Source organism: Myotis yumanensis, unplaced genomic scaffold (genome assembly GCF_028538775.1).
Source record: "Myotis yumanensis isolate MYYU_CA2020_CCGP unplaced genomic scaffold, mMyoYum1.0.hap1 SCAF_1, whole genome shotgun sequence".
Classification (NCBI taxonomy): Eukaryota; Metazoa; Chordata; class Mammalia; order Chiroptera; family Vespertilionidae; genus Myotis; species Myotis yumanensis.
The window spans coordinates 90,209,786-90,233,600 of record NW_027223752.1 but is presented as its reverse complement, the minus strand read 5'-3'; the positions used below and the strand labels follow the sequence as shown (position 1 = coordinate 90,233,600).

The window sequence follows — 23,815 nt, the reverse complement described above, 5'->3', positions numbered from 1 at the left end:
ATGTAAGATGGGAATCCATAAAAATCTTAGAAGAATCCAAAAGCAGCAAAATATCAGACATATCTCATAGCAATATCTTTACCGATACATTTAGTAGGACAGTGGAAACTAAGGAGAAAATAAACAAATGGGACTACATCAAAATAAAAAGCTTCTGCACAGCAAAAGACACCATCAACAAATCAAGAAAGCCCACTGCATGGGAGATCATATTTGCCAATGTGACATCTGATAAGGGTTTAATCTCCAAAATTTATAGGGAACTCATATAACTTAACAAAAGGAAGATAAACAATCCAATAAAAAAGTGGGCAAGGGACCTAAGCAGACGCTTTTCAAAAGCGGACATAAAGAAGGCCAAGAGACATATGAATAAATGCTCAAAGTCACTCATCATCCGAGAGATGCAAATCAAAATGACAATGAGGTACCATCTCACACCTGTCAGAATGGCCATCATCAACAAATCAACAAACGACAAGTGCTGGAGAGGATGTGGAGAAAAAGGAACCCTCATACACTGTTGGTGGGAATGCAGAATGGTGCAGCCACTGTGGAGAACAGTATGGAGTTTCCTCGAAAAACTAAAAATGGAACTCCCATTTGACCCAGTGATCCCACTTCTAGGAATATATCCCAAGAAATCAGAAACACCAATCAGAAAGGAAATATGCACGCCTATGTTCATAGCAGCACAATTTACAATAGCTAAGATTTGGAAACAGTGTAAGTGCCCATCAGCAGATGAGAGGATTAGAAAACGGTGGTACATCTACAAAATGGAATACTACACTGCTGTAAAAAAGAAGAAACTCTTACCATTTGCAGCAGCATGGATGGACCTGGAGAGCATTATACTAAGCGAAATAAGCCAGTCGAAGAAAGATAAATATCACATGATCTCACTCATTTGTGGAATGTAATGAACAACATAAAATGACAAACAAAAATAGATCCAGAGACATAGAAGCATCAGACTGTCAAATTTCAGAGGGAATGCAGGGGAGGGTGGGAGGAGGGCAGGTAAGAGAGCAACCAAAAGACTTGTATGCATGCATATAAGAATAATCAATGGACTCAGATTGTAGGGTGATGAGGGCTTATGCTGGGGGGGGGGGGGGGGGGGGAGGGGGAGGGGCGGGAGGGAGCAGATGGGAGAGGTCAATGGGGGAAAAAAGAGACATTCTTTCAACGTTAAAGAATATATATATATGTATATGGTGGAACCAAGATGGCGGCGTAGGGAGCGGACCTGTGTGTGCTGCTCTCTCACAGCATCATTGAAACTATCAACTATGAAGTAAACAACCGCCACTCAGAACCATGGGGAAGTTGGCCCAGTGGGAGATCTACAACTGGAGGAAAAGAAAGAAGCGCAGTGAGACTGAGTGGGAGCTACGGAGGCACCAAAACCAGAGGTACGCAGTCACACGCCACGCGGGCTGCAAATGGATTCTCGGTTTTTTACGAACCCTCGAATCCTCTGGGCTTGCTCGGGGCGGGTCTCTGAGGCCCCAGATCCCACAGGGAGAGGCGGCCACGGCCTTGCAGTGGTCGGAGAGCGAGGGAAGCTCTGACACGCGGCTGCTCGCCGGCACTGAGGGACAAGAAGTCCTGGTGTCCCGGGGAGGCGAGGGGCGCGGAGACGCCGCCATCGCTATTTCCTCCACGCTGGCGACTCCCTGTGACCCCGCCCTACCCTCAGGGCTGTGCCAGAGGCACAAGAGGGAATGACTGTGCTTTTACAAACTCTCAAATCCACTGAGCTGGTTCGGGCGGGTCTCTGAGGCCCCAGGCCCCAAGGCGAGAGACGGCATGGCCTTCCAGCGGTCAGAAAGCGAGGGAGGCTCTGGCGCTCGGCTGCTCGCCGGCACTGGGGGACACAAAGTCCTGGAGTCCTGGATAGGCAAGGGGCCGCTGAGTCTCCGCCCCAGCGACTCCCTGTGACCCCGCCCTACGCAATTTACAATCCCATCTGGGCTGTGCCAGACTCACAAGTAGAAACGCCTTTGCTTCTGCAAATTTTCAAATCCACTGAGCTGGTTCAGGCGGGATCATGAGGCACCAGACCCTACGGGGAGAGGCAGCACGGCCTGGCAGCCATCAGAAAGCTAGGGAGACTCTGTTGCACAGCTGCTCGCCGGCACTGGGGGACACAAAGCCCTGGCAGAGATTCAAGGGGCCGCGGAGACTCAGCCAGTGCTATTTGCTCCGCCATGGCGACTCCCTGAGTCTCAGCCCTAATCAATTTACATCCCCATCCAAGCTGTGCCAGGTGCACAAAAAGACCCACCTGCGCTTTTGCAGCCTATCCCAACAAATTGCAGACTTCAACTGCTCGCAGCCATGGGAGACACACTCAAGAAGCAGACCCAGGAGAACCAGGATGGCGGCATAAGGAAGAGACCTGTGCGTGCTACCTCACACAACAACATCGAAACTACCAAATATCAGACAAACACCTATCATACAGAACCATGGGAAAGTTGGCCCAGTGGAAGCTCTACAACTGGAAGGAGAGAAAGAACATTGAGACTGAGTAGGATGTGACACCAAGTACAGAGCCCAACCCAACAAACTGCAGATTTCAACTCCTCGCATAGAAAGAAGCGCATTGAGACTGAGTAGGATGTGCAGAGGCACCAAGTACAGAGCCCACCCCAGCAGGCTGCAGATTTCAGCTCCTTGCATCTGGGAGGGACGCAATGGGGGGGCAGAGTCGGGTCCGGGGCCGGCCAGGGCTGGGCCTGACTCGGCAGGCACTGTGGAACTGCTGTACCAGCAAGCGCACAAACATGCCCACTGGTCCCAGTCTCTGGTGGGGCGCTGGGGGACAGCAGACAGGCAGTCTGTGCACTTGGTGGAGGGCAGGAGTGCTGGATGTTCAACCACCAGGAACGCCTGGAGATTTTGTCAGGTGGGGAGCTGCCGGCAGGGGACAGAGGGCCAAACTTCCTGTTTCCCCGGTAAGGCTGGGATGGCCCCGGTGAGGTCGGGATGGCCCCGGTGAGGTTGAAACGGTCCCCGTGAGGTAGGGACGACCCCGGTCAGGTCGAAACGACCCCGGTGTGGTAGGGACGACCCCGGTGAGGTTGAAACAGCCCCCGTGAGGTAGGGACGACCCCAGTCAGGTCGAAACGACCCCAGTGTGGTAGGGATGACCCCGGTGAGGTTGAAACAGCACCCGTGAGGTGGGGACGACCCCAGTTAGGTCGAAACGGCCCCGGTGTGGTAGGGACGACCCGGTCAGGTTGAAACAGCCCCGGTGTGGTAGGGACGACCCCGGTGAGGTTGAAACGGCCCCCGTGAGGTAGGGACGACCCTGGTCAGGTCGAAACGGCCCCGGTGTGGTAGGGACGACCCGGTCAGGTTGAAACAGCCCCGGTGTGGTAGGGACGACCCCGGTGAGGTTGAAACGGCCCCCGTGAGGTAGGGACGACCCCAGTCAGGTCGAAACGGCCCCGGTGTGGTAGGGACAACCCCAGTCAGGTTGAAACAGCCCCGGTGTGGTAGGGACGACCCCAGTTAGGTCGAAACGGCCCCCGCGAGGTAGGGACGACCCCGGTGAGGTTGAAACGGCCCCCGTGAGGTAGGGACGACCCCAGTCAGGTCGAAACGGCCCCGGTGTGGTAGGGACAACCCCGGTGAGGTTGAAACAGCCCCGGTGTGGTAGGGACAACCCCGGTGAGGTTGAAACGGCCCCCGTGAGGTAGGGACGACCCTGGTCAGGTCGAAACGGCCCCGGTGTGGTAGGGACAACCCCAGTCAGGTTGAAACAGCCCCGGTGTGGTAGGGACAACCCCGGTCAGGTTGAAACGGCCCCCGCGAGGTAGGGACGACCCCGGTGAGGTTGAAACGGCCCCCGTGAGGTAGGGACGACCCTGGTCAGGTCGAAACGGCCCCGGTGTGGTAGGGACGACCCCGGTGAGGTTGAAACAGCCCCCGTGAGGTAGGGACGACCCCAGTTAGGTCGAAACGGCCCCGGTGTGGTAGGGACAACCCCAGTCAGGTTGAAACAGCCCCGGTGTGGTAGGGACAACCCCGGTGAGGTTGAAACGGCCCCCGTGAGGTAGGGACGACCCCGGTGAGGTTGAAACGGCCCCCATGAGGTAGGGACGACCCCAGTCAGGTCGAAACGGCCCCCGGTGTGGTAGGGACAACCCCGGTCAGGTTGAAACAGCCCCGGTGTGGTAGGGACAACCCCGGTGAGGTTGAAACGGCCCCCGTGAGGTAGGGACGACCCCGGTGAGGTTGAAACAGCCCCCGTGAGGTAGGGACGACCCCAGTCAGGTCGAAACAGCCCCGGTGTGGTAGGGACGACCCCGATGAGGTTGAAACGGCCCCCGTGAGGTAAGGGACGACCCCAGTCAGGTCGAAACGGCCCCGGTGTGGTAGGGACAACCCCGGTGAGGTTGAAACGGCCCCCGTGAGGTAGGGACGACCCCGGTCAGGTCGAAACGGCCCCGGTGTGGTAGGGACAACCCCGGTCTGGTCGAAACGGCCCTGGTGTGGTAGGGACAACCCCGGTGAGGTTGAAACGGCCCCCGTGAGGTAGGGACGACCCTGGTCAGGTCGAAACGGCCCCGGTGTGGTAGGGACAACCCCGGTGAGGTTGAAACGGCCCCCGTGAGGTAGGGACGACCCCGGTGAGTTTGAAACGGCCCCCGTGAGGTAGGGACGACCCCAGTCAGGTCGAAACAGCCCCGGTGTGGTAGGGACGACCCCGGTCAGGTTGTAACGGCCCCCGTGAGGTAGGGATGACCCCGGTGAGTTTGAAACGGCCCCCGTGAGGTAGGGACGACCCCAGTCAGGTCAAAACAGCCCCGGTGTGGTAGGGACAACCCCGGTCAGGTTGAAACAGCCCCGGTGTGGTAGGGACAACCCCGGTCAGGTTGAAACGGCCCCGGTGTGGTAGGGACAACCCCGGTGAGGTTGAAACGGCCCCCGTGAGGTAGGGACGACCCTGGTCAGGTCGAAACGGCCCCGGTGTGGTAGGGACAACCCCGGTGAGGTTGAAACGGCCCCCGTGAGGTAGGGACGACCCCGGTGAGTTTGAAACGGCCCCCGTGAGGTAGGGACGACCCCAGTCAGGTCGAAACAGCCCCGGTGTGGTAGGGACAACCCCGGTCAGGTTGAAACAGCCTCGGTGTGGTAGGGACGACCCCGGTGAGGTTGAAACGGCCCCCGTGAGGTAGGAACGACCCCGGTGAGGTTGAAACAGCCCCCATGAGGTAGGAACGACACCGGTCTGGTAGGGACAACCCCGGTCAGGTCGAAACGGCCCCGGTGTGGTAGGGACAACCCCGGTCAGGTCGAAACGGCCCCGGTGTGGTAGGGACGACCCCGGTGAAGTTGAAACGGCCCTGGTGAGGTTGAGACTACTCCAGTGAGGTTGGGACAAATAAAGGGGACCAGTATGGACTGATGAACAGGGGTAGATACAGAAGCAGAGCAACATTGAACAGAATGTTAAACTACAGTGGGAAGCCTGGGGAGGGTTGGGGGGGGGGGGGATTAAGAGACCAACTGAAGGACTTATATGCATGCGTATAAGATTAACCAATGGACACAAGACACGGGGCGGGGGGGGGGGGGGGGGCGGGGGGGGGTGGGGGGTAGGGGCCGGGGGAATGTCAAGGGGGGAAAAAAGGAGACATATGTAATACTCTTTGTAATACTTTAAGAAATAAAAATTATTAAAAAAAAAAAAGAATATATATATATGTATATGTATGTATGTGTGTGTGTGTGTGTGTGTGTGTGTGTATATATATATATATATATATATATATATATATGATCATTCCAAAGATTTAAGTCTGTAAAAGCCATGAGTTATTTGTGATACTTTTTTTAGAGAATCTTACTATTGGAATTTCCTTCTAAAAGTGACTGTTAAGAAAAATATGTAATTCTTAAAAATAAATTTAACTACATGTGGTTATACATCTATCTAGCAAAAGGCACCCATTACCTTTACCTTAGGAATTGGTGCTTCCCTTTTGTCTCACCTAAGAAAATCACCGTCTATAGTTGTTGATAAATAGCGTGGTGTGACAAAAATTATCTCCCTGAGAAAACTCTACTCAAGCTCTTCTGAGTTCGGTTTCCACTGAGCCTCGACCTTTGAACTTCTGTGCTTGTTTGCATTTTCCAAATTTAGAAAGAATCCTGCTATATCAGGTTGGCCAGAATCCCCCATCCTCCATATCTGATCACCCTTGATATCCGATCAGGTTAGTCATCCTCTCCCATCTCCCAGGAGATATCCTATCACACTGGTCTGTCTTCAGCAAGAATCCTGCTAGGTTGGTTTAACCAGAATCCCCCTCTATCTCTGATGTTTACTTTTAGTAATCTTCCATCTACTGACCCTACCCTGCTCGTTGACTATAAATTCTCAAGTTAACTTGATGTATCTGGAGCTGAGCCCGATCTCTCCCTCTAACTGCAATCCTCTACTGCAGTGGTACCAATACCTTTTGTGATGGTCCCCTGAATAAAGTCTGCCTTACTGTTCTTTAATAAGTGTCATGAGTAATTTTTTCTTTAAGAGCTACTAGGTTGAATTGTAAAGTACAGTACAGTGATCTCTAATGTGCCCGACTTCCTATCTTTGTACCTTTTCACTTTTCGTAATCCAAAAGAGTGAAGATAAATTGACTCAGGGAAATACTGTGAACTAGTACAAAAGGTACAGTAAGTATTTACTAGTAGCTCCTTATCAGGCGAGAGATAGAATGAGAGATATTGAAAATAATTTCTAAGAGGGAGGAAGCTAAATATATTCCCAAGTATTTAGGAAATGTATCTGAAGTTTGAAAAATAATCAGCAAATTAAGATTTTTCATTCTTCTTTAGTAATACTACACTTTTTTTGTTTTTTAAAATATACTAGAGGCCTGGTGCATGGATTCGTGCACCCGTGGGGTCCCTTGGCCTTGCCTACAGGGATCGGCCAAAACCCGATTTCCGACATCCCCCAAGGGGACCCAGATTGCGAGAGTTCGGTCCTCGGGTGATGCACCCTGGAATCGGGCTCCCTCCTCTCTGGTTCCGGGTATGTCACCTGAAAACCACAGCTGCCAAGTCACCACAGCTTGGCAGCTCCTGCGTTGTGTCTGCCACCTGGTGGTCAATTGCATGTCATAGGCTTTCATATATAAATTTGTATTGATTTCAGAGTTTGGAAGGGAGAGGGAGAGAGAGAGAAACATCAATGATGAGAGAGTATCATTGATCGGGTGCCTCCTGCATGCCCCACACTGGGGATGGAGCCCGAATCCCAGCATGCGCCATGACCGGGAATCTAACCATGACCTCCAGTTCATAGGTTGGCGCTCAACCACTGAGCTATGCCAGCCAAGATGTTTGTTTTTTAAAATATGCTTTTATTGATTTTTTTTGAGAGAGGAAGAGAGAGGGATAGATAGAAACATCAATGAGAGAGAAACATTAATTAGCTGCCTTCTGCATGCCCCCTTTTGGGGATGGAGCTGGCAACCTAGGCATGTGCCCTGAGTGGGAATTGAACCATGACCTCTTAGTTCAGTGATGGCGAACCTATGACACGCGTGTCAGAGGTGACACGCGAACTCATTTTTTTGTTTGATTTTTCTTTGTTAAATGGCATTTAAATATATAAAATAAATATCAAAAATATAAGTCTTTGTTTTACTATGGTTGCAAATATCAAAAAATTTCTATATGTGACATGGCACCAGAGTTAAGTTAGGGTTTTTCAAAATGCTGACACGCCGAGCTCAAAAAGTTCGCCATCACTGTCTTAGTTCATGGGTGGATGCTCAACCACTGAGCCATACTGGCTGGGCGCCTACATAATTTTTATAATAAAATGATTTTATTTATTCAAATAACAATTAAATACCTATTTTTGCAAAGGATCATGTAAAAATTCAAAGGTGGGGAAGAAATTATTTGTTCTCAAGGAACTCATCAAGAAGTAAAATATTGTACGTTAATTATGTCTCAATAAAACTGGTTAAAGAGGCAAAGCAAAAATAAAAAATGTCAATATAAAATACCAATGTAAATATTATAAGAAAGAAGTAAGAAGAAATTCAGAGAAAGAAAACATCTATTTTCTTCTGAAAACAAGTAAGCAAACAATATTCACATATGATTAATTGAAAATTAACTCCATCTCTTTTCTTAATTTGGCCTTTAAAACCTTCTCATTATAAATTGAAATATTTATGTGTGAATATTATGTCTCAGATTTGCTTTAAAATATCCCAGTAAAAATAGATAAAATTTTTTAAAAATGCAGGTAGGGAAGATAAAATAAGAATGAAAGTATCTTGCGTTGAAGCTTGGTGAAAGGTACAGGAGAGTTTGACATACTAATGTACATCTGAAAATTTCCATAAAAGAAAATAAAAACCAAATTCTCTTCGAAAAGACTAGTTAATGACTCTTTGATGCAGAATAGCTATATAATAGAATAAGAGAAAAACAATACAAATACAAAAACCATTTAAAAATGTCATGAGTAAAACTAAGACAGGTATTCCAAAATAAAGTATGAAATTAAATGACAGTTTTATTACCCCAATACATAAATTATACTTAAAATGTTTTTTAAAAAAATATATTTTTATTGATTTCGGAGAGTAAGGGAGAGGGAGAGAGAGACAGAAACATCAATGATGAGAGAGAATTATTGATTGGCTGCCTCCTGCATGCTCCACACTGGGGATGGAGCCCGAAACCCAGGCATGTGCTCTTGACTGGAATCAAACCTGGGACCCTTCAGTGCACAGGCTGATGCTCTATCCACGGAGCCAAACCAGCTAGGGCTTAAAATGTTTTATTTATTCTAATTTACACAGGCTACTAAATTCATTACTCTATTCTCTTAATATGCTAAAACTTAAATAATATGCATTATGTAGCAGTTTGTTATTCTAAATAGGTTTTGTTTATTTTTCTCAATTAAGGCACTTCCACAAACCCAATGGTAGTCAAAGAAAAAGAAAAATGTCAGTAAAACCCAAGAGCAAATTAAAAGAAAAAAAGCAATGACAGATCTCTGAAAAATCCTTAAATATAGCAACAAAAGACCCTTGATTTTATTTTATTCCTAACAGTTATAATTTGAATATATCTAGAAGTTGCTTTAGCTGAGCAACCTGTAAACATGTGAACTTATGCTAAAAGATTACCAATGTTTTCTAACAAGTGTACTTACTTGTTGTTTCAATACCAGGTTCTTCACTCCTTCCATCACAAATTGTGATCCAGTATTCATGACTCGTGAAAAGAGACTAAGGGCAAAAGAAGAGGATCACAATAAGCATAAACTATCTCTCCAATAGATTACAGATAAAATATTTGCCTAATTACATACCACATGCTGATGCTCTCTATACCTACCATATTTGTTTTCACTATACAGAAGTGACCTGAGAATTCTGGTGTTACTGCTGCAATTTTATTTAACAATAAAAAAGTAATAAAATACTGACTAGTCAATATTAACAAAATGTAAAAATGAAGAAGTGCCCTCAAAATAAACATTTTGATTGCTGATCCTTAGCTATAGCTTTTTAAAAAATTGTTGACAGTATTACAGATGTCCCAGATTTTCTCCTTCCACTAGCCCAGGGGTGGGCAAACTTTTTGACTCGAGGGCCACAATGGGTTCTTAAACTGGACCGGAGGGCCAGAACAAAAGCATGGATGGAGTGTTTGTGTGAACTAATATAATTTCAAAGTAAACATCATTACATAAAAGGGTACGGTCTTTTTTTTTTTTTTAGTTTTATTCATTTCAAACGGGCCGGATCCGGCCCACAGGTCGTAGTTTGCCCACGGCTGCACTAGCCCCTGCCCCACCCCAGGCCTTCATCGCACTACGGTCTGTGTCCATGTGCTATGCATATATAGTCTTTGGTTAATCTCTTCCCATCCCTCCCACCCATTCTGAGTGCTGTCAGTCTGTTCCATGTATCTATGTCTCTGGACCCATTTTGATTATACCTTTTAATGAAACAATTTACAAAACTATCTCCTATCTCTTACCCTTTGAGACAGCATGGATGGACCTGGAGAGTATTATGCTAAGCAAAATTTTCCAAATATATTTTCTTTTCCCCTATCTTGTCCTTATTCCCCTCTGAAATGAAGAGATGGACAAGATCAGAAACAATAGAAAGTAATCTTTGTTGGAATGGACAGTTTTCAGGCGATTCCCTGGTACCAGGCAACTCTGAGGGAGTGTGCTAACCTGCACAGGACTGACTGTAGGTGAAGTCAGCTGGACTCATTTTGTCAAACACTTATAAAGTTCTGCATTATGACAAGTAAGTTAGTTTTGTAAATTGTTTCATTAAAAGGTATAGCTCAAGCCCTGGCCAGTGTGGCTCAGTTGGCTGAGCATCATCCCATGTACTGAAAGGTCGCTGGTTCAATTCCCAGTCAAGGAACATGCCTGGGTTGTGGGCTCAATCCCCAATAGGGGCCGTGCAGGAGGCAGGTGATCAATGATTCTCTCTCATCGATGTTTCTCTGTTTCTTTCCCTTCCTCCTTCTATCTAAAATCAATAAAAACATATTTTTAAAAAAGTGGTAGTGCCAGGCTGGCGTAGCTCAGTGGTCGAGCATCGACCTATAAACCAGGAGGTCATGGTTAGATTCCATGTCATGGCACATTCCTGGGGTTGCGAGCACAATCCCCAATAGGGGGTGTGCAGGAGGCAATCCATCAATGATTCTCTCTCATCACTGATGTTTCTATCGCTTTCTTCCTCTCTGAAATCAATAAAAAGATATATTTTTAAAAAGTGGTAGCTCAGGATGGGGCTAGGATAAACCTGTTCCCTTCTGGGCTTCATGCTTTTGCTCTAAACTATAAAATATAAGCTAAGAATTTGAAACTAGTATGGTATGGAAAAGAGTGGTTAGAATTACCTTGTTCAGCTCCTTTGAAAATCATGCAGACTCTATACGATACTGTGGAGTCAGAAGTCATACCCAGCCCTGGGGACGTCTTCCCTACTATTTAGCAGGATGCCCAGGACTATCTTGAAGCTAGGTCTTAAGTGCCTCGCTTCAAATCTATATTAGTTATCAACATTAGTGTAAAGATAGCTTTAACCTTCATTATCTTCTGGAAATGAAAAATGTAATGTTTTAAGAACAAGGAAGCAAAAGAAGCCAATAGCTCATACCATGTAAAGTATATTAGCTTACATTTTAAAATGAAAATTTAAACTAAGAAGATAAAGGCATGTTGATATTTATTCTCTATCACAATAAAAATATTCTGCATTCAAATTGTCAGTGTGTTTTTAAGGCATGAAAGTCTAATTATGGTCTAAAGTACCAGACTTACCCAATCAGAATTATTAAAAATACTTACCCCAATGGTTTAGTAGTAGTGTTGCCATAGCTGGCAGGAGCTGAGGCCATCTTGGCAAAAGCCCTAAGAAATAAGATAGTTATATGTAAATGTCGATTATTAGAGCTAACATTCAGTATCATGGTATTAAAATATATATTGAGCCTGGCTGGTATGGGTCAGTGGTTGAGCTTTGACCCATGAACCAGGAGGTCACGGTTCGAGTCCTGCTCGGGGCATATGTCTGAGTTGTGGGCTTGATCCCCATTGTGGGGCGTGCAGGGGGCAGCCGGTCAGTGATTCTCATCATTGATGCTTCCATCTCTCTCTCCCTTCCTCTCTGAAATGAAAAAATATATATATTTTTAAAAATATGTATCTATTGACATAGAAGGGTGGGGGGAGGTAGAAGAGGGTACAGGTTGGAAAAATTGTGATGGAAGGAGACTTGACTTGGGGTGGTAATACAATATACAGATAATATATTATAGAATTATAAGCCTGAAACCTGTATAATTTATTAACCAATAAATTCAACAAAAAATAAAATATTTATTGACTAACTTTAACTTTTACTATGCAGACATTTTCTGAAAAAAATCATTTTTTAACTAATAAAATACAATATTTCAGTATAATTAGCACCAAAACAATTATAGAAAGCAAAATTATATAAATTTATAATCATGTAAAATAATACTCAAATATAGTACAATTAGTACTGAAATATTGAGATTCTTTAGGAAACAATGCATTTATTTTCCAAACTTCACAATTTTTCATTTCCTTTCTATCCAATCATTAACATGAAATAGACTTGCTGTCTTTAAAGAACCATTATGTACTGATTAAGTTTAATTTCCTTACTGCTCCCCACATTCCACAAGTCCTCTTTGCCAGATACATGCCTTTGTTCATGCTGTCTTTTGGGAGGTATAAACTTACTGTCTTCTTCTCCAGTAGAAATTGTACATTTCTCAGCTCAAAACCATTTCTTTATTAACACTATTCTAATTCTACTACCCAATGATTTTTCCTTTTAGTTATATCCTATACCACACACTTTTATACTTGAAAGTCATTTCTTTTCAATCTTTCTAAATGTCCAGAATTTTTAAATCAACTATAGAATTCTTGAAAGATGGGCAAAAAGATGGCACTTAGATATGTCTTAAAATATTTTCCTTCTGGGAATATGTTCATTTTAGAGTCCAGAAAACAGAATACTTCCAGAAGAACCCTCCCACTTTGAGGTAACCACTGTTATGATTTTGGTGGATACTCTTTGAAACTACAGACACTGCATGTAGAGCAAATATACTTTTTTTGTTGTTTTTAATCCTCACCCAAGGATATTTTTCCCATTGATTTTTTTTTCTTTTTTTAAGTGAGAGAGTGGAAAGGAGGGAGGGCGGGAGGGGGAGAGAGAGAGAGAGAAACATCAATGTGAAAGAGACACATCGACTGGTTGCCTCCCACATGCACCCTGACTAGGGTCAGGAATGGAAGCTGCAACCCAGGTTTGTGCCCTTGACCAGGAATAGAACCCTCAACCCTTTGGTGCACAGGCTGATGGTCTTACCACTAGGCAACACTGGCCAGGGCTAACGTATGTTTACTTTTAATAACAAAATTAATATCACATTGTAGATACTGTTCTATATTTAAGTAGCATGCTATAAACATTTTTATGTGAATCTTAGATCTTTTATGATTCTTATTTCAAATGCTTTATTAAAAAAAAAATTTCACCTAAATGCAAGAAAATCTTATGAGAATAAAAATAAAAAAAGAATCACTAAGATGTGATAGCTGAAATGCTAAAAATATTCTATATCCATTATCAGTGGATTTTAAGACTCAGTGTATTCTAAAATCCACTGATAATACCATTAGATAAATCCCAAACACAAAGCTCACAATCTTGTTAAGAAAGGAGGATATGAATCAACTGTTTTCAGCAGATTAGAATTTTTTCCATTAACATAAATTTATTTTTCACTAGAAACAACTATATCAAAACAATAAAGAAGGGATTAATAAATAATAATACATTTATATGGCTAAATAGTATACAAACACTACACACTACCATTGAAAACTAAGAGCCCTAGCCGGTTTGCCTGAGTGGACAGAGTATTGGCCTGCGGACTGGAGGGTCCCGGGTTTGATTCGGTCAAGGGCACATGACCAGGGTTGCAGGCTCAATACCTAGTAGGAGGTGTGCAGGAGGCAGCTGATCAATGATTCTTCTCATCACTGATGTTTCTCTCTCTCTTTCCCTTCCTCTCTAAAATCAATAAAAATATATTAAAAAAAGAAAACTGAGACAAAGAAAAACCAGAATACAAAACTCTATCTGTAATAGTGATTTCTCAGTTCTAAAAACTATATTTAATGCGCATATGAAAGAATATGCACTAACTAAAGGCCCAGTGCACGAATTCGTGCACAGGTGGGGTCCCTCGGCGTGGCTGGCCATTGGGGCCTATTGGGGCCATCTCACCCAGTCCTGGTCAGGGCCATGGGGGCCGGTTGGCTGGGAAGGGACTGCAGGAGGGCTCCAGGGCATGTCTAGCCCTCTCACTCAGTCCCCATTGGCTGGACCCCAGCAGCAAGCTAACCTACCAGTCGGAGCATCTGCCCCCTGGTGGTCAATGTGTGTCATAGTGACTGGCTGAGCGGTCGACTGAATGGTCGACCAATAAGTTGGACATTTAGCATATTATGCTTTTATTATATAGGATGTTTACTTATACATTCTGAATGTTGAGATGACAGGTAAATTTTTACTTTCTTTGTACCCGAGTTTTAAAGTTTTCTTGAATAAACTGGTATTGCTCTTATAATTAAAAACAAAAAGTTACAAATTAGAAATTAAAATTTTTGTAACCACATAAAACGATGCCAAAGTCTGCCTTTCTTTTTATAACACCAAATGTTTGATTAAGGAATTCCCACATAATCATAATTAAAAAACAATGACATATGCCACATAGTCAAATGTGTGTTTATACATTATGAAAATTGGAAAAGATAGTTTTAAAAGATAGTTTTGTGTGTGTATGTTTTCTTATTACAAGAACACAAATAAGCAAAATTAAAAAAAAAAAAGTATCCTAATATATAAAAACCGTGGCAACCCAGCACTGACTGCTGAGGGGGCTGCGAATCAAGCCTGGAGAGAGGCCTGAAGAGAGAAGCAGGGTCTGATCCGTAGCCTCTGTGGCAGCTGTTGGTCAGCATTTGTCTCTCTCTTTCTCTCCAGCAGCCGCGCCTCCATTTCTCTCCAGGCCTCCACCAGGGCTGCTGATCAGCCCCGCCTTTCTGATCAGGCCCTGTTGATAGGCCCAGAGATGCTAACTGGCATAGAAACCGACCAATCAGAACCAAATCTGGCTGAAGTGTGAGGAGCCAATGGCTGCCTAAGAGGCAGAGCTTTTGATGCTGACTGGCATAGGAACCGACCAATCAGAACCAAATCCGGGTGAACTGTGAGGAGCCAATGGCTGCCTAAGAGGCAGAGCTTTGGATGCTGACTGGCATAGAAACCAACCAATCAAAACCAAATTGGTCAGCAGAGGAGGGCAGTTGGGGGCGAGATCAGGCCTGCAGGGGAGGGAAGTTAGGGATGACCAGGCAGTCAGAGGCAGTTAGGGGCAATCAGGCCGGCAGGGAAGGGCAGTTGGGGACAAGATCAGGCCAGCAGGGGAGGGCAGCTGGGGGGGAGGGGGGACCAGGTCAGCAGGGGAGGGCAGTTGGGGGCCATCAGGCCAGCAGGGGAGGGCAGTTGGTGGTGAGATCAGGCCGGCAGGGGAGGGCAGTTGGGGATGAGATCAGGCCAGCAGGGGAAGGCATTTGGGGGTGATCAGGCTGGCAGGAGAGCAGTTAGATGTTAATCAGGCCGGCAGGGGAGCAGTTAGGGGTGATGAGGCTGGAAGGCAGAAGCAGTTAGGGGCAATCAGGCAGGCAGGCAGGCGAGCGGTTAGGAGCCAGTGGTCCCGGATTGTGAGAGGGATGTCCAACTGCAGGTTTAGGCCCGATCCCGCAGGCACTCTGTGTTTCCTAAACTTGTATGTCCCAGATTGGAGAGGGTGCTGGCCCTGTTGAGGGACAACCCCCCCATGCATGAATTTCATGCACTGGACCTCTAGTCTATATGCATAAAAGCCTAAGCAACCGTCCAACCAGTAGCTATGACGCGTACTGACCACCAAGGGGCAGATGCTCAATGTACAGGCATGGAAACATGGAACAAACTGATGAATCTCAGAGGGAAGAGGGGAGGGAGGAGGGAGGAAGAGATTAACCAAAGGTCTTATATGCTACTGGAGGCCTGGCCTGCAGGGATCGGGCCGAAACTGGCTCTCCAACATACCCTGAGGGTTCCTGAATTGTGAGAGAGTGCAGGCCAGGCCAAGGGACCCCACTGGTGCATGAATCTGTGCACCGGGCCTCTAGTTGTAAATAATGCTGCAATACATATGTGGATTTAGTGTTTTGATTTTCTTTGGTTAAATACTCAGAAGTGGAGTTGCTAGGTCCTTCATCTCTTGTGTAGCCTTTGTTTTAAAATCTATTTCGTCTGGTACAAGTATTACTATACCACTTTGTTTTGTTTCGTTTCCATTTTCATGAAATGGAAACCCCTTTACTTTCAATCTCTGTGTCTTTCGATCTGAAATGAGTCTCTGGTAGACAATGTTATGTAAGGTTCTTGTTTTGTTATCCATTCAGTCATCATATATATGTCTTTTGATGGAAGCATTTAATCCATTTGCATTTAAAGTAATGATAAATATATATTTATTGCAATTTTATTATTCATATTTTGATTTTTTCCCCTTCTTCTTAAAGAAGACCCTTCATCCTTTCTTGTGATACTGGTTTGGTGGTGGTGAACTCCTTTAGCTTTTTCTTGTCTAGAAGCTCTTTATCTATCCTTCAATTCTAAATGATAGCTTTGCTGGGTAAAGTAATCTTGATTATAGGTCCTTCCTTTTCTTCATTTTGAATATTTTATGCCAATCCTTTCTGACATACACATTTCTGTTGATAAATCAGGTGACAGTCTTGTGAGGACCCCCTTGTAGAAAAGTGACAGTCATTCTTTTGCTGCTTTTAAGATTCCTTCTCTGCTTTTATCCTTTGCCATTTTAATTATAATGTGTCTTGGTATAGGCCTCTTTGGGTTCATCTTATTTGGGACTCTGTGGTACCTGAACCTGTATGTCTAGTTCCTTCACCTGGTTAGGGATGTTTTCTGGCATTACTTTTTCAAATAGATTTTTCAATTTCTTGCTCTCTCTCTTCTCCTTCTAGCACTGCCATGATATGAATGTTGGTATGCCTGAAGTTGTTCCAGATTCACTTTTCAGATTCTTTTTTTCTTTTTGCTGTTCTGATTAGGTGTTTTCTGCTTTCTTATATTCCAAATTGCTGATTGATTGTCTGCTTCATCTACTCTCCTATTGATTCCATGTAATTTATTCTACATTTCAGTTAGTGTACTCTTCATTTCTGACTGGTTCTTTTATATGGTTTCTGTGTCCTTCTTTATGCTGTTTAATTTTTCAATAAGTTCATTAAGCATTCTTATAATCAGTGTTTTGAACAGTGTATCTGGTAGTTTGCTTGCCTCCATTTCATTTAGTTCTTTTTCTGGAGATTTTTCCTGTTCTTTCATTTGGGATCTGTTTCTTTGTCTCCGCATTTTGGCTGCTTCCCTATGTTTGTTTCCATGTATTAGGTAGAGCTGCTACATCTCCTAGACTTGGTAGAGTGGCTTTATGTAGTAGATGTCCAGTGGCGTAACCTCCCTAGTAACCTGAGTGCTCCAGGTGCACTCCCTGTGTGGACTGTGTGCAGTGTCCTGTTACAGTTGAGCTTTGATTGCTATTGACAGGTTACTGGGAGGAATTGACCCTAAGGCTGATTGGCTGTGAGAACCGGCTATGACTACAGTGGAGAAGTTTCTGTACAGGGGCTGACCCTATGGAGCAGGACTCACTCCAGCAGGCTTTGGTACCAGATGAGTTTGCCCCTTGAGTGTGTCACTTGTGGAGGTATTTGGGTTTTAATCCAGTGTAGTCTGAAGCTGTCTACTCGGTGCACTGGCTCTGGGGCCTTCCAAGGGATGCAAGGTCAGCCACTGCCTGTGCCCTGCCCAGGCCACCTGACATGAGCTACAGAGCGATCTGTAAAAGGCTACTTTTGCTGGCTTGGAGGTGCCTTGGAGAGGCCAAGCTGAAAACCAAGGCTGACTGATGCTAGTGCCAGACCTGGGGTCACTTAGCAAGAGGGAAGGGGCATGCTGCTAGTTTGAGAGATTTTAGGAAAGTCTGAAGTCTGAGTCAAGAGAGGCTGTTTGTATCAAAAAGCCATTGGAAACAGCTTGGGTGGAACGCAAGTTGGGTGGGACCAGGTCTCAGAGAATCACCAAGGAGGGACAAACAGTTAGCCAGGCTGATGGAGACTCAGATATGGCACCCACCTGCCAATTCTGTGGGGAGAGGTCCCAGAAAAGGATCAGTGGCCTTTGCCAGCACTACCAGTCTCAATGTAGCTTCTTCTTTATATCCTTTGTTATAACACTTCTGCTTAGCTAGACTTCAGGCAGTTCTAAATGATGGTTTTCTATTTAGTTTGCATATTTTTTTTGATAAATCTGAGATCAGAAAGTATATTAAACCTTGTAGTCTAAAAACAATTATTTTAGCCCTAACCGGTTTGGCTCAGCGGATAGAGCGTCAGCCTGCGGACTGAAGGGTCCCAGGTTAGATTCCGGTCAAGGGCATGTACCTGGGTTGCGGGCACATCCCCAGTGGGGGGTGTGCAAGAGGCAGCTGAATCGATGTTTCTCTCTCATCGATGTTTCTAACTCTGTATCCCTCTCCCTCTCCCTTCCTCTCTGTAAAAAAATCAATAAAAAATATATTTAAAAAACAAAACAAAAACCAATTATTTTAGGAAATATTTTGAAGGTAATGTTTGTTGTAGAAAATTTGGAAAATAAAGATAAAAGAAAAAAAATTCTACCACTCAAAGTCAGTCACTAATAACACTGAGGTGTATACATCACCTCAGCTATGTAACTATATATATATACTAGAGACCTGATGCACGATATTCGTGCATGGGTAGGTTGCCTGGCCAGCAATCTGGGCTGAACTGTGGGGCAATCGGGGGGCCCTCACTGGCACCTGCCTTGGCTGGCCTGGGGCCTGTGGCCTAGGGACAGCTCCTGAGTTGAGCCTCTGCCCCCTGGTGGTCAGTGTGCGTCATAGCAATCGTCGTTCTGCTGTTCGGCCGATTTGCATATCAGGTTTTTATTATATAGGATATATATACACTACACACACACACACACACACACACACACACACGGATGGATAAACGGATTTTAGGGATTATACTATAAATGATGTCATCTAAATTTTGGCTCAAATATCACTTCCCAGAGACTTTTCATATCTCCTCAATAAATTTAATCATCACCCCCAACAAGTTAAGATGTTATCACTGCTTTATATCACTTAATATGGTTTAATATTTTGTTCATTTGTTTGCTCGTTGATTTATTGTTCCCTCAACACAAACAAACTCAATGTGTAGGGGCCTTCCTTAGCATGCTCACTATTGTATTCCTGATGTCTAGAAGAGTCCCTATGCACACAGACAAGGGAAATAATTATTTATCAAACAAATCAAGGAATACAGTGGTAAACTTCTTTTTCACTTTCAATATAACATGAACATTGCCCAATGTTATTAAATAAGTCTTCTACAATGATTTTTTAATGACTCTGTTGCATTTTATCTTATGGAAATACCATAATTTACTTACTAATTTATTGCTGGACATTTAGGTTGGTTTTCAAAATTTCATTATTAAATTGCTTCTAAATTTTAGAACTCCAATACTCTTTGGGATAAATCCTCAAGAGTAGAAGTTCTAGATCAAGGGCATTTTATTTCTTTTTAAAATTAAAACTTTAGCCCTAGCTGGTCGGCCTGCAGACTGAAGCGTCCCAGGTTTGATTCTGGTCAAGGACACGTACCTCGGTTGCAGGCTCCTCCCTGGCCTGGGCTCTGCTCAGGGCATGCAGGAGGCAACCAATTGATGTGTTTCTCTCACATCAATATTTCTCTCTGTCTTTCAGTCTCTCCACTCTCTAAAAATCAATGGGAAAATATCCTCAGGTGAGGATTAAAAAATAAATAAATAAATAAAACTAAAAAAACAAAACAAAACAAAAAAACAACTTTATACTATCCAGCAAAATTGAGACAATTTATATTTCTAATAGCAGAGTATATATGCACCAATTAATTTGCTTGTATCCTGGGCACAATATTTTATAAATCTTTGCATTATGTTAATGTGCATTTCTCTGAGAACTAGTGAAATTAAAACTTTTAAAAATGTTTTGAGACATTTGACCCAAAACTTCATCCTTTGACTTTCTCATCTTATCAGTGAAGAGAATATAAATATGTCTTGAAAGAAAAACATCATTATTTTGTGTAATTTTTAGTTGTGAATAGGGAGGGACAGATAAGAAAATATTCATACCACTGAATAAAATATATTAAGGCATTGTTCAATTTTCTTAGTAACATTGTCATTTTCTTGAGAATTCAACTTCCATTGTGCTCTCTTAAATGGTGAAAATTTAAAAAGAAAACTTACTTCCATTGTTTGATATACTGTAAAGGGTTAAGGTCGCATCCTGCATCAGTTAAGGCTTTTTTGTATTGCTCCAAGTCAGCCTAAAATAAGCAAAGAACGATATGACAAAAATTTTACTTTCATGAAAGAAAAGACCATATTGTTTGTTGTCATTTGATTATTCAAAAATAGTTAGACCAAAGGCATGAGTTTGAATTTGAGGAACCCAAATGGAGTGGAGTTTTATCTGAGGTATCCAAATTGGGCACCTGAGACAAAAATCACATGTAATGAAAATTACCTTTGACATGCTCCCAAATCACCAATAAACACTGTTTTGTCATTCCTCAGTAAGGCCAATAGACTGTTTTTTCTCCACTATTGAAACAGATGGCCTTTCCTTAAGATAAGCATTAAATAAAAGATTTGGCTTGACCAAGACTATTCCAAACAAGACACACAAGAGAAATGACACTGACTGAGGGAACTGCAGATCCAGGTTTTCCCATCTCATATTCATTTTGAGGTCCAAATTCTTAACTGAATAGAAGCTGTCTTTCAATTTAAAAATCATTGTTTTCTCTTTCTTGCTCTTTTTATTTATGATGAATAAGTCTAGTTGAAACAGTATAATTTATAGGAGCTTATTAGCAGTGACTTCATTCTAAAAATTTTATAAGACAGAACCTTTAAGCACATCTTTAACCAGTAATGTTTACTCTTTTGCATTTTTGAGGCTATTAATCTGATATTAGTCGTCATAATTTGCTTCAAACCTCTTAATGGTCACTTAAAGTTATGAAAAAACATAATCCTTATCCTATATAATAAAGAGGTAATATGCAAATCAACCTTTAAACCCTCACAAGATGGCTGCCTACAACCAGGCCAGCAGGGGGGTTAGTGAGGGACGACCAAATGACTGAACAAGCAGGCTGCATGGGGTGATCAGGTTGGCGGGGGGGGGGGGGGGGGGGGGTCAATTGGGGCAACCAGGCCAGCACGGGGGGCAGTTAGGGGTGACCAGGCCACAGAGGGGGCCAGTTGGGGACGACCAGGCCATAGGGGGGACAGTAAGAGATGACCAGGCTGGCGGGGGGTGGGGGGGGTGCAGTTGGGGGCGACCAGGCTGGCGGGGGGGGGGGGGGCAGTGAGAGGCGACTACCCCGGCGGGCGCGGGGGGGGGGGGGGGGGTGGTGGTGGTGGTGGTGTCAGGGTGACCAGGCCAGCAGGGAGGGGGCAGTAAGGGGTGATCAGACCAGCACACTGAGGCAGTGAGGGGCAATCAGGCCAGCAGGGGGGTGCCAGTTAGGGGCGACCAGGCAAGCAGGCAAGCGATTAGGAGCCAGCAGTCCAGGATTGTGAGAGGGATGTCCGACTGCCGGTTTAGGCCTGATTGGGCCTAAACCGGCAGTCGGACATCCCCGTGGGATCCCAGATTGGAGAGGGGTGCAGGCTAGGCTGAGGGGGACCCTCCCCGTGCACGAATTTCATGCACCGGGTCTCTAGTCTATATATATAAAAGGCTGATATGCAAAATGTCCCCTTGGGAGTTCGACCCGGAGACCAGGATTTCGATTGCTCGCTATGACGGACGCTAACCACCAGGGGGTGGTGTGGAACATGGTGGGAACTGTGCAATGGTGGCAGGTGGGTGAGGGAAGGAGGAGGCAGGGAGACAGGGAACCTGATCGGCCCTGAGCACCAGCCAGGCCTAGAGAAACTACCCGTGCACAAATTTCGTGAACCAGGCCTCAAGCAAAAAATAAATGACAATAAAATGATGTGGTCAAATTTTAAAAATCTTGAATTAAGTTTTTAAATCATATGTTCTTAAGAAAGTATTATGAATAGGCTATGAGGATCCCCCAAAATACAGGTATACCTCTATTAATGAGAGAGTTATTTCTGAAAAGAATGTGACACTTTCTTACTGAAATAAAATAAAAGTCAACTATGTATTCCTAGGATAAAGTAAAATTGGCCAAAAACAAATGATGGGTTTAGTTTGCTGTTTTAACATGCCACACATTTTTTATCAAAAGCCTTGCAATATACCAGATATTTTTTAAAAAAATCAATACTACCAGCAAAGGAAAAGAGTTTACAGGAGCCATATCATTCTAGATGTCATCTGCGAGCTTCTTATGCTTTTTGAAAAGTTAACATTAGAATAAGTTAAGAGGTTTCTAACTCAACAAGACTGATACCAAAATCAGTGCTTTCCTTCAGAGTAAGTTAATGGCCTATACATACTTAAAAAACTTTTTTTTTCTTCAAAAGTAGTTGATGGCTCATTACAGGAAAAAACCAAAACAATAAAATTACCCACAATCCATACTTTCAGTAAGAAAAAAAAAACCTAGAAGGACCCTTTATCATTTTCCAATCATTCTTAGGAACTTATTCTAATATAAAAGTAGTTATTTTATTGCAATACAAAGTATCTCAACTTTATTTTTATATGAATCATGCGACATGAATCTGAAGTTTACCAAAATCTTATTAAATTACAATCTTTACAGGACTTTTTGAACACTGCATATTTTCCTTCAAGCGACTCCTCTTCTATAATGGGTATTAGTTTTAAAACAATCTTAAAAAATTACCAAATTTTTACTTGAGGTTAAAGATAAAATCTTTGGAAGGCAAATAAGTATTAGTAGCTACCGCTTAAAGAAATGGAACTTTTGCCCTGGTTGGTGTGGTTCAGTTGGTTGGGTGTTGTCCCATGCACTGAAAGGTTGGCGGTTCGATTCCTGGCCAGAGCACATGCCTGCGTTGCAGTTCGGTCCCTCACAGGGGGCGTGTGGGAGGCAGCCAATTTATGTTTTGCTCTCACATTGATGTGTCTTTCTTTCTCTCCCCCTTTCCCTTCCTCTCTCTCTAAAAATCAATTAAAAATAATAATCAAAATACAAAAAAGAAATGGAACTTTTAAGATCATCACATCATGAGAAATAGTAAAAACAACCTTTCAAAAAGCATAGCAAACTTGGTTACCTTAGTTTAGAATAGCTATTTTCTAGAAATAAAAATTTTGGCTACTTTTATTCAGTTCATATTCCAACAACTTAAAAGGGGTCAGGCATTTAATGAGAGGATAGTTTTCTTGGTGGCAATAAACACTGTTATAAAACTCATCAGTAAATGGAACCAGCCTTAACAAACTATTTTTCTTTTAAAGAAAGAAATAAAGTCATTATTTGGCCATAGTGATTTTTACCTCTATTTTTGAAACAAACACATTCCCGCCCCCCCCCCCCCCCCCGCCTGCCCAATAAATGAACAGAGACCATACCTCAGAAGGTGCCTGTTGTGTGCTTATATAATAGATAAGAAACAGTCTCATTTTATCTTCTGGAGTTCCTGCTACATAGGGGAAAGCAGAATTTTAAAAAACCCTCATAATTCTGGGTATTTAGTCAACACAGGTATATAAAAAATCAAGGCATATCTAAATGTGAATCTAGATTTAGCTGATTTAAGGTTATAAACATTTTAATTACAACCAGATAAAATACAGATATGGAAAAAATTTAAATGCTTTGGAATTAAAGAGATGGGATATGGAAGTATCTCCATTCTTTCTTCCATACTGTACTTTATATTGAGATTTACAGGAGACTACTGAGATGAAAAGGGGATGTTAGTAATATTTACGGAAAGACAACAGACAACCGGCATAAAAATGGGACTGTCCTGGGACACAAGTTGTGTGGTCACCCTAGGTATTAGGTTATGAAATCTTGCTGCCTAAAATCATCTAGATCAGACTAAGG

General features: G+C 43.6%; 1 protein-coding gene and 1 pseudogene across 3 annotated transcripts in view; one reads left to right on the top strand and one right to left on the bottom strand.

The window, feature by feature from the left end:
* Positions 1-23,815, bottom strand: part of SCFD1 (sec1 family domain containing 1) — a 125,043-nt gene that overhangs the window by 34,102 nt on the left and 67,126 nt on the right. For 2 of the 3 annotated variants that reach the window (XM_070427379.1, XM_070427397.1), the window contains 4 exons: positions 23,335-23,405; positions 20,055-20,134; positions 11,384-11,446; positions 9,212-9,287 (listed from right to left, as the gene is read on the bottom strand). In XM_070427379.1, coding sequence (XP_070283480.1) covers positions 9,212-9,287; positions 11,384-11,446; positions 20,055-20,134; positions 23,335-23,405 — 290 coding nt within the window. The remainder of the gene's footprint in view (positions 1-9,211; positions 9,288-11,383; positions 11,447-20,054; positions 20,135-23,334; positions 23,406-23,815) is intronic. The other variant, XM_070427388.1, reaches the window with a different exon arrangement.
* Positions 1-23,815, top strand: part of LOC139018709 (small ribosomal subunit protein uS2 pseudogene) — a 114,518-nt pseudogene that overhangs the window by 74,615 nt on the left and 16,088 nt on the right.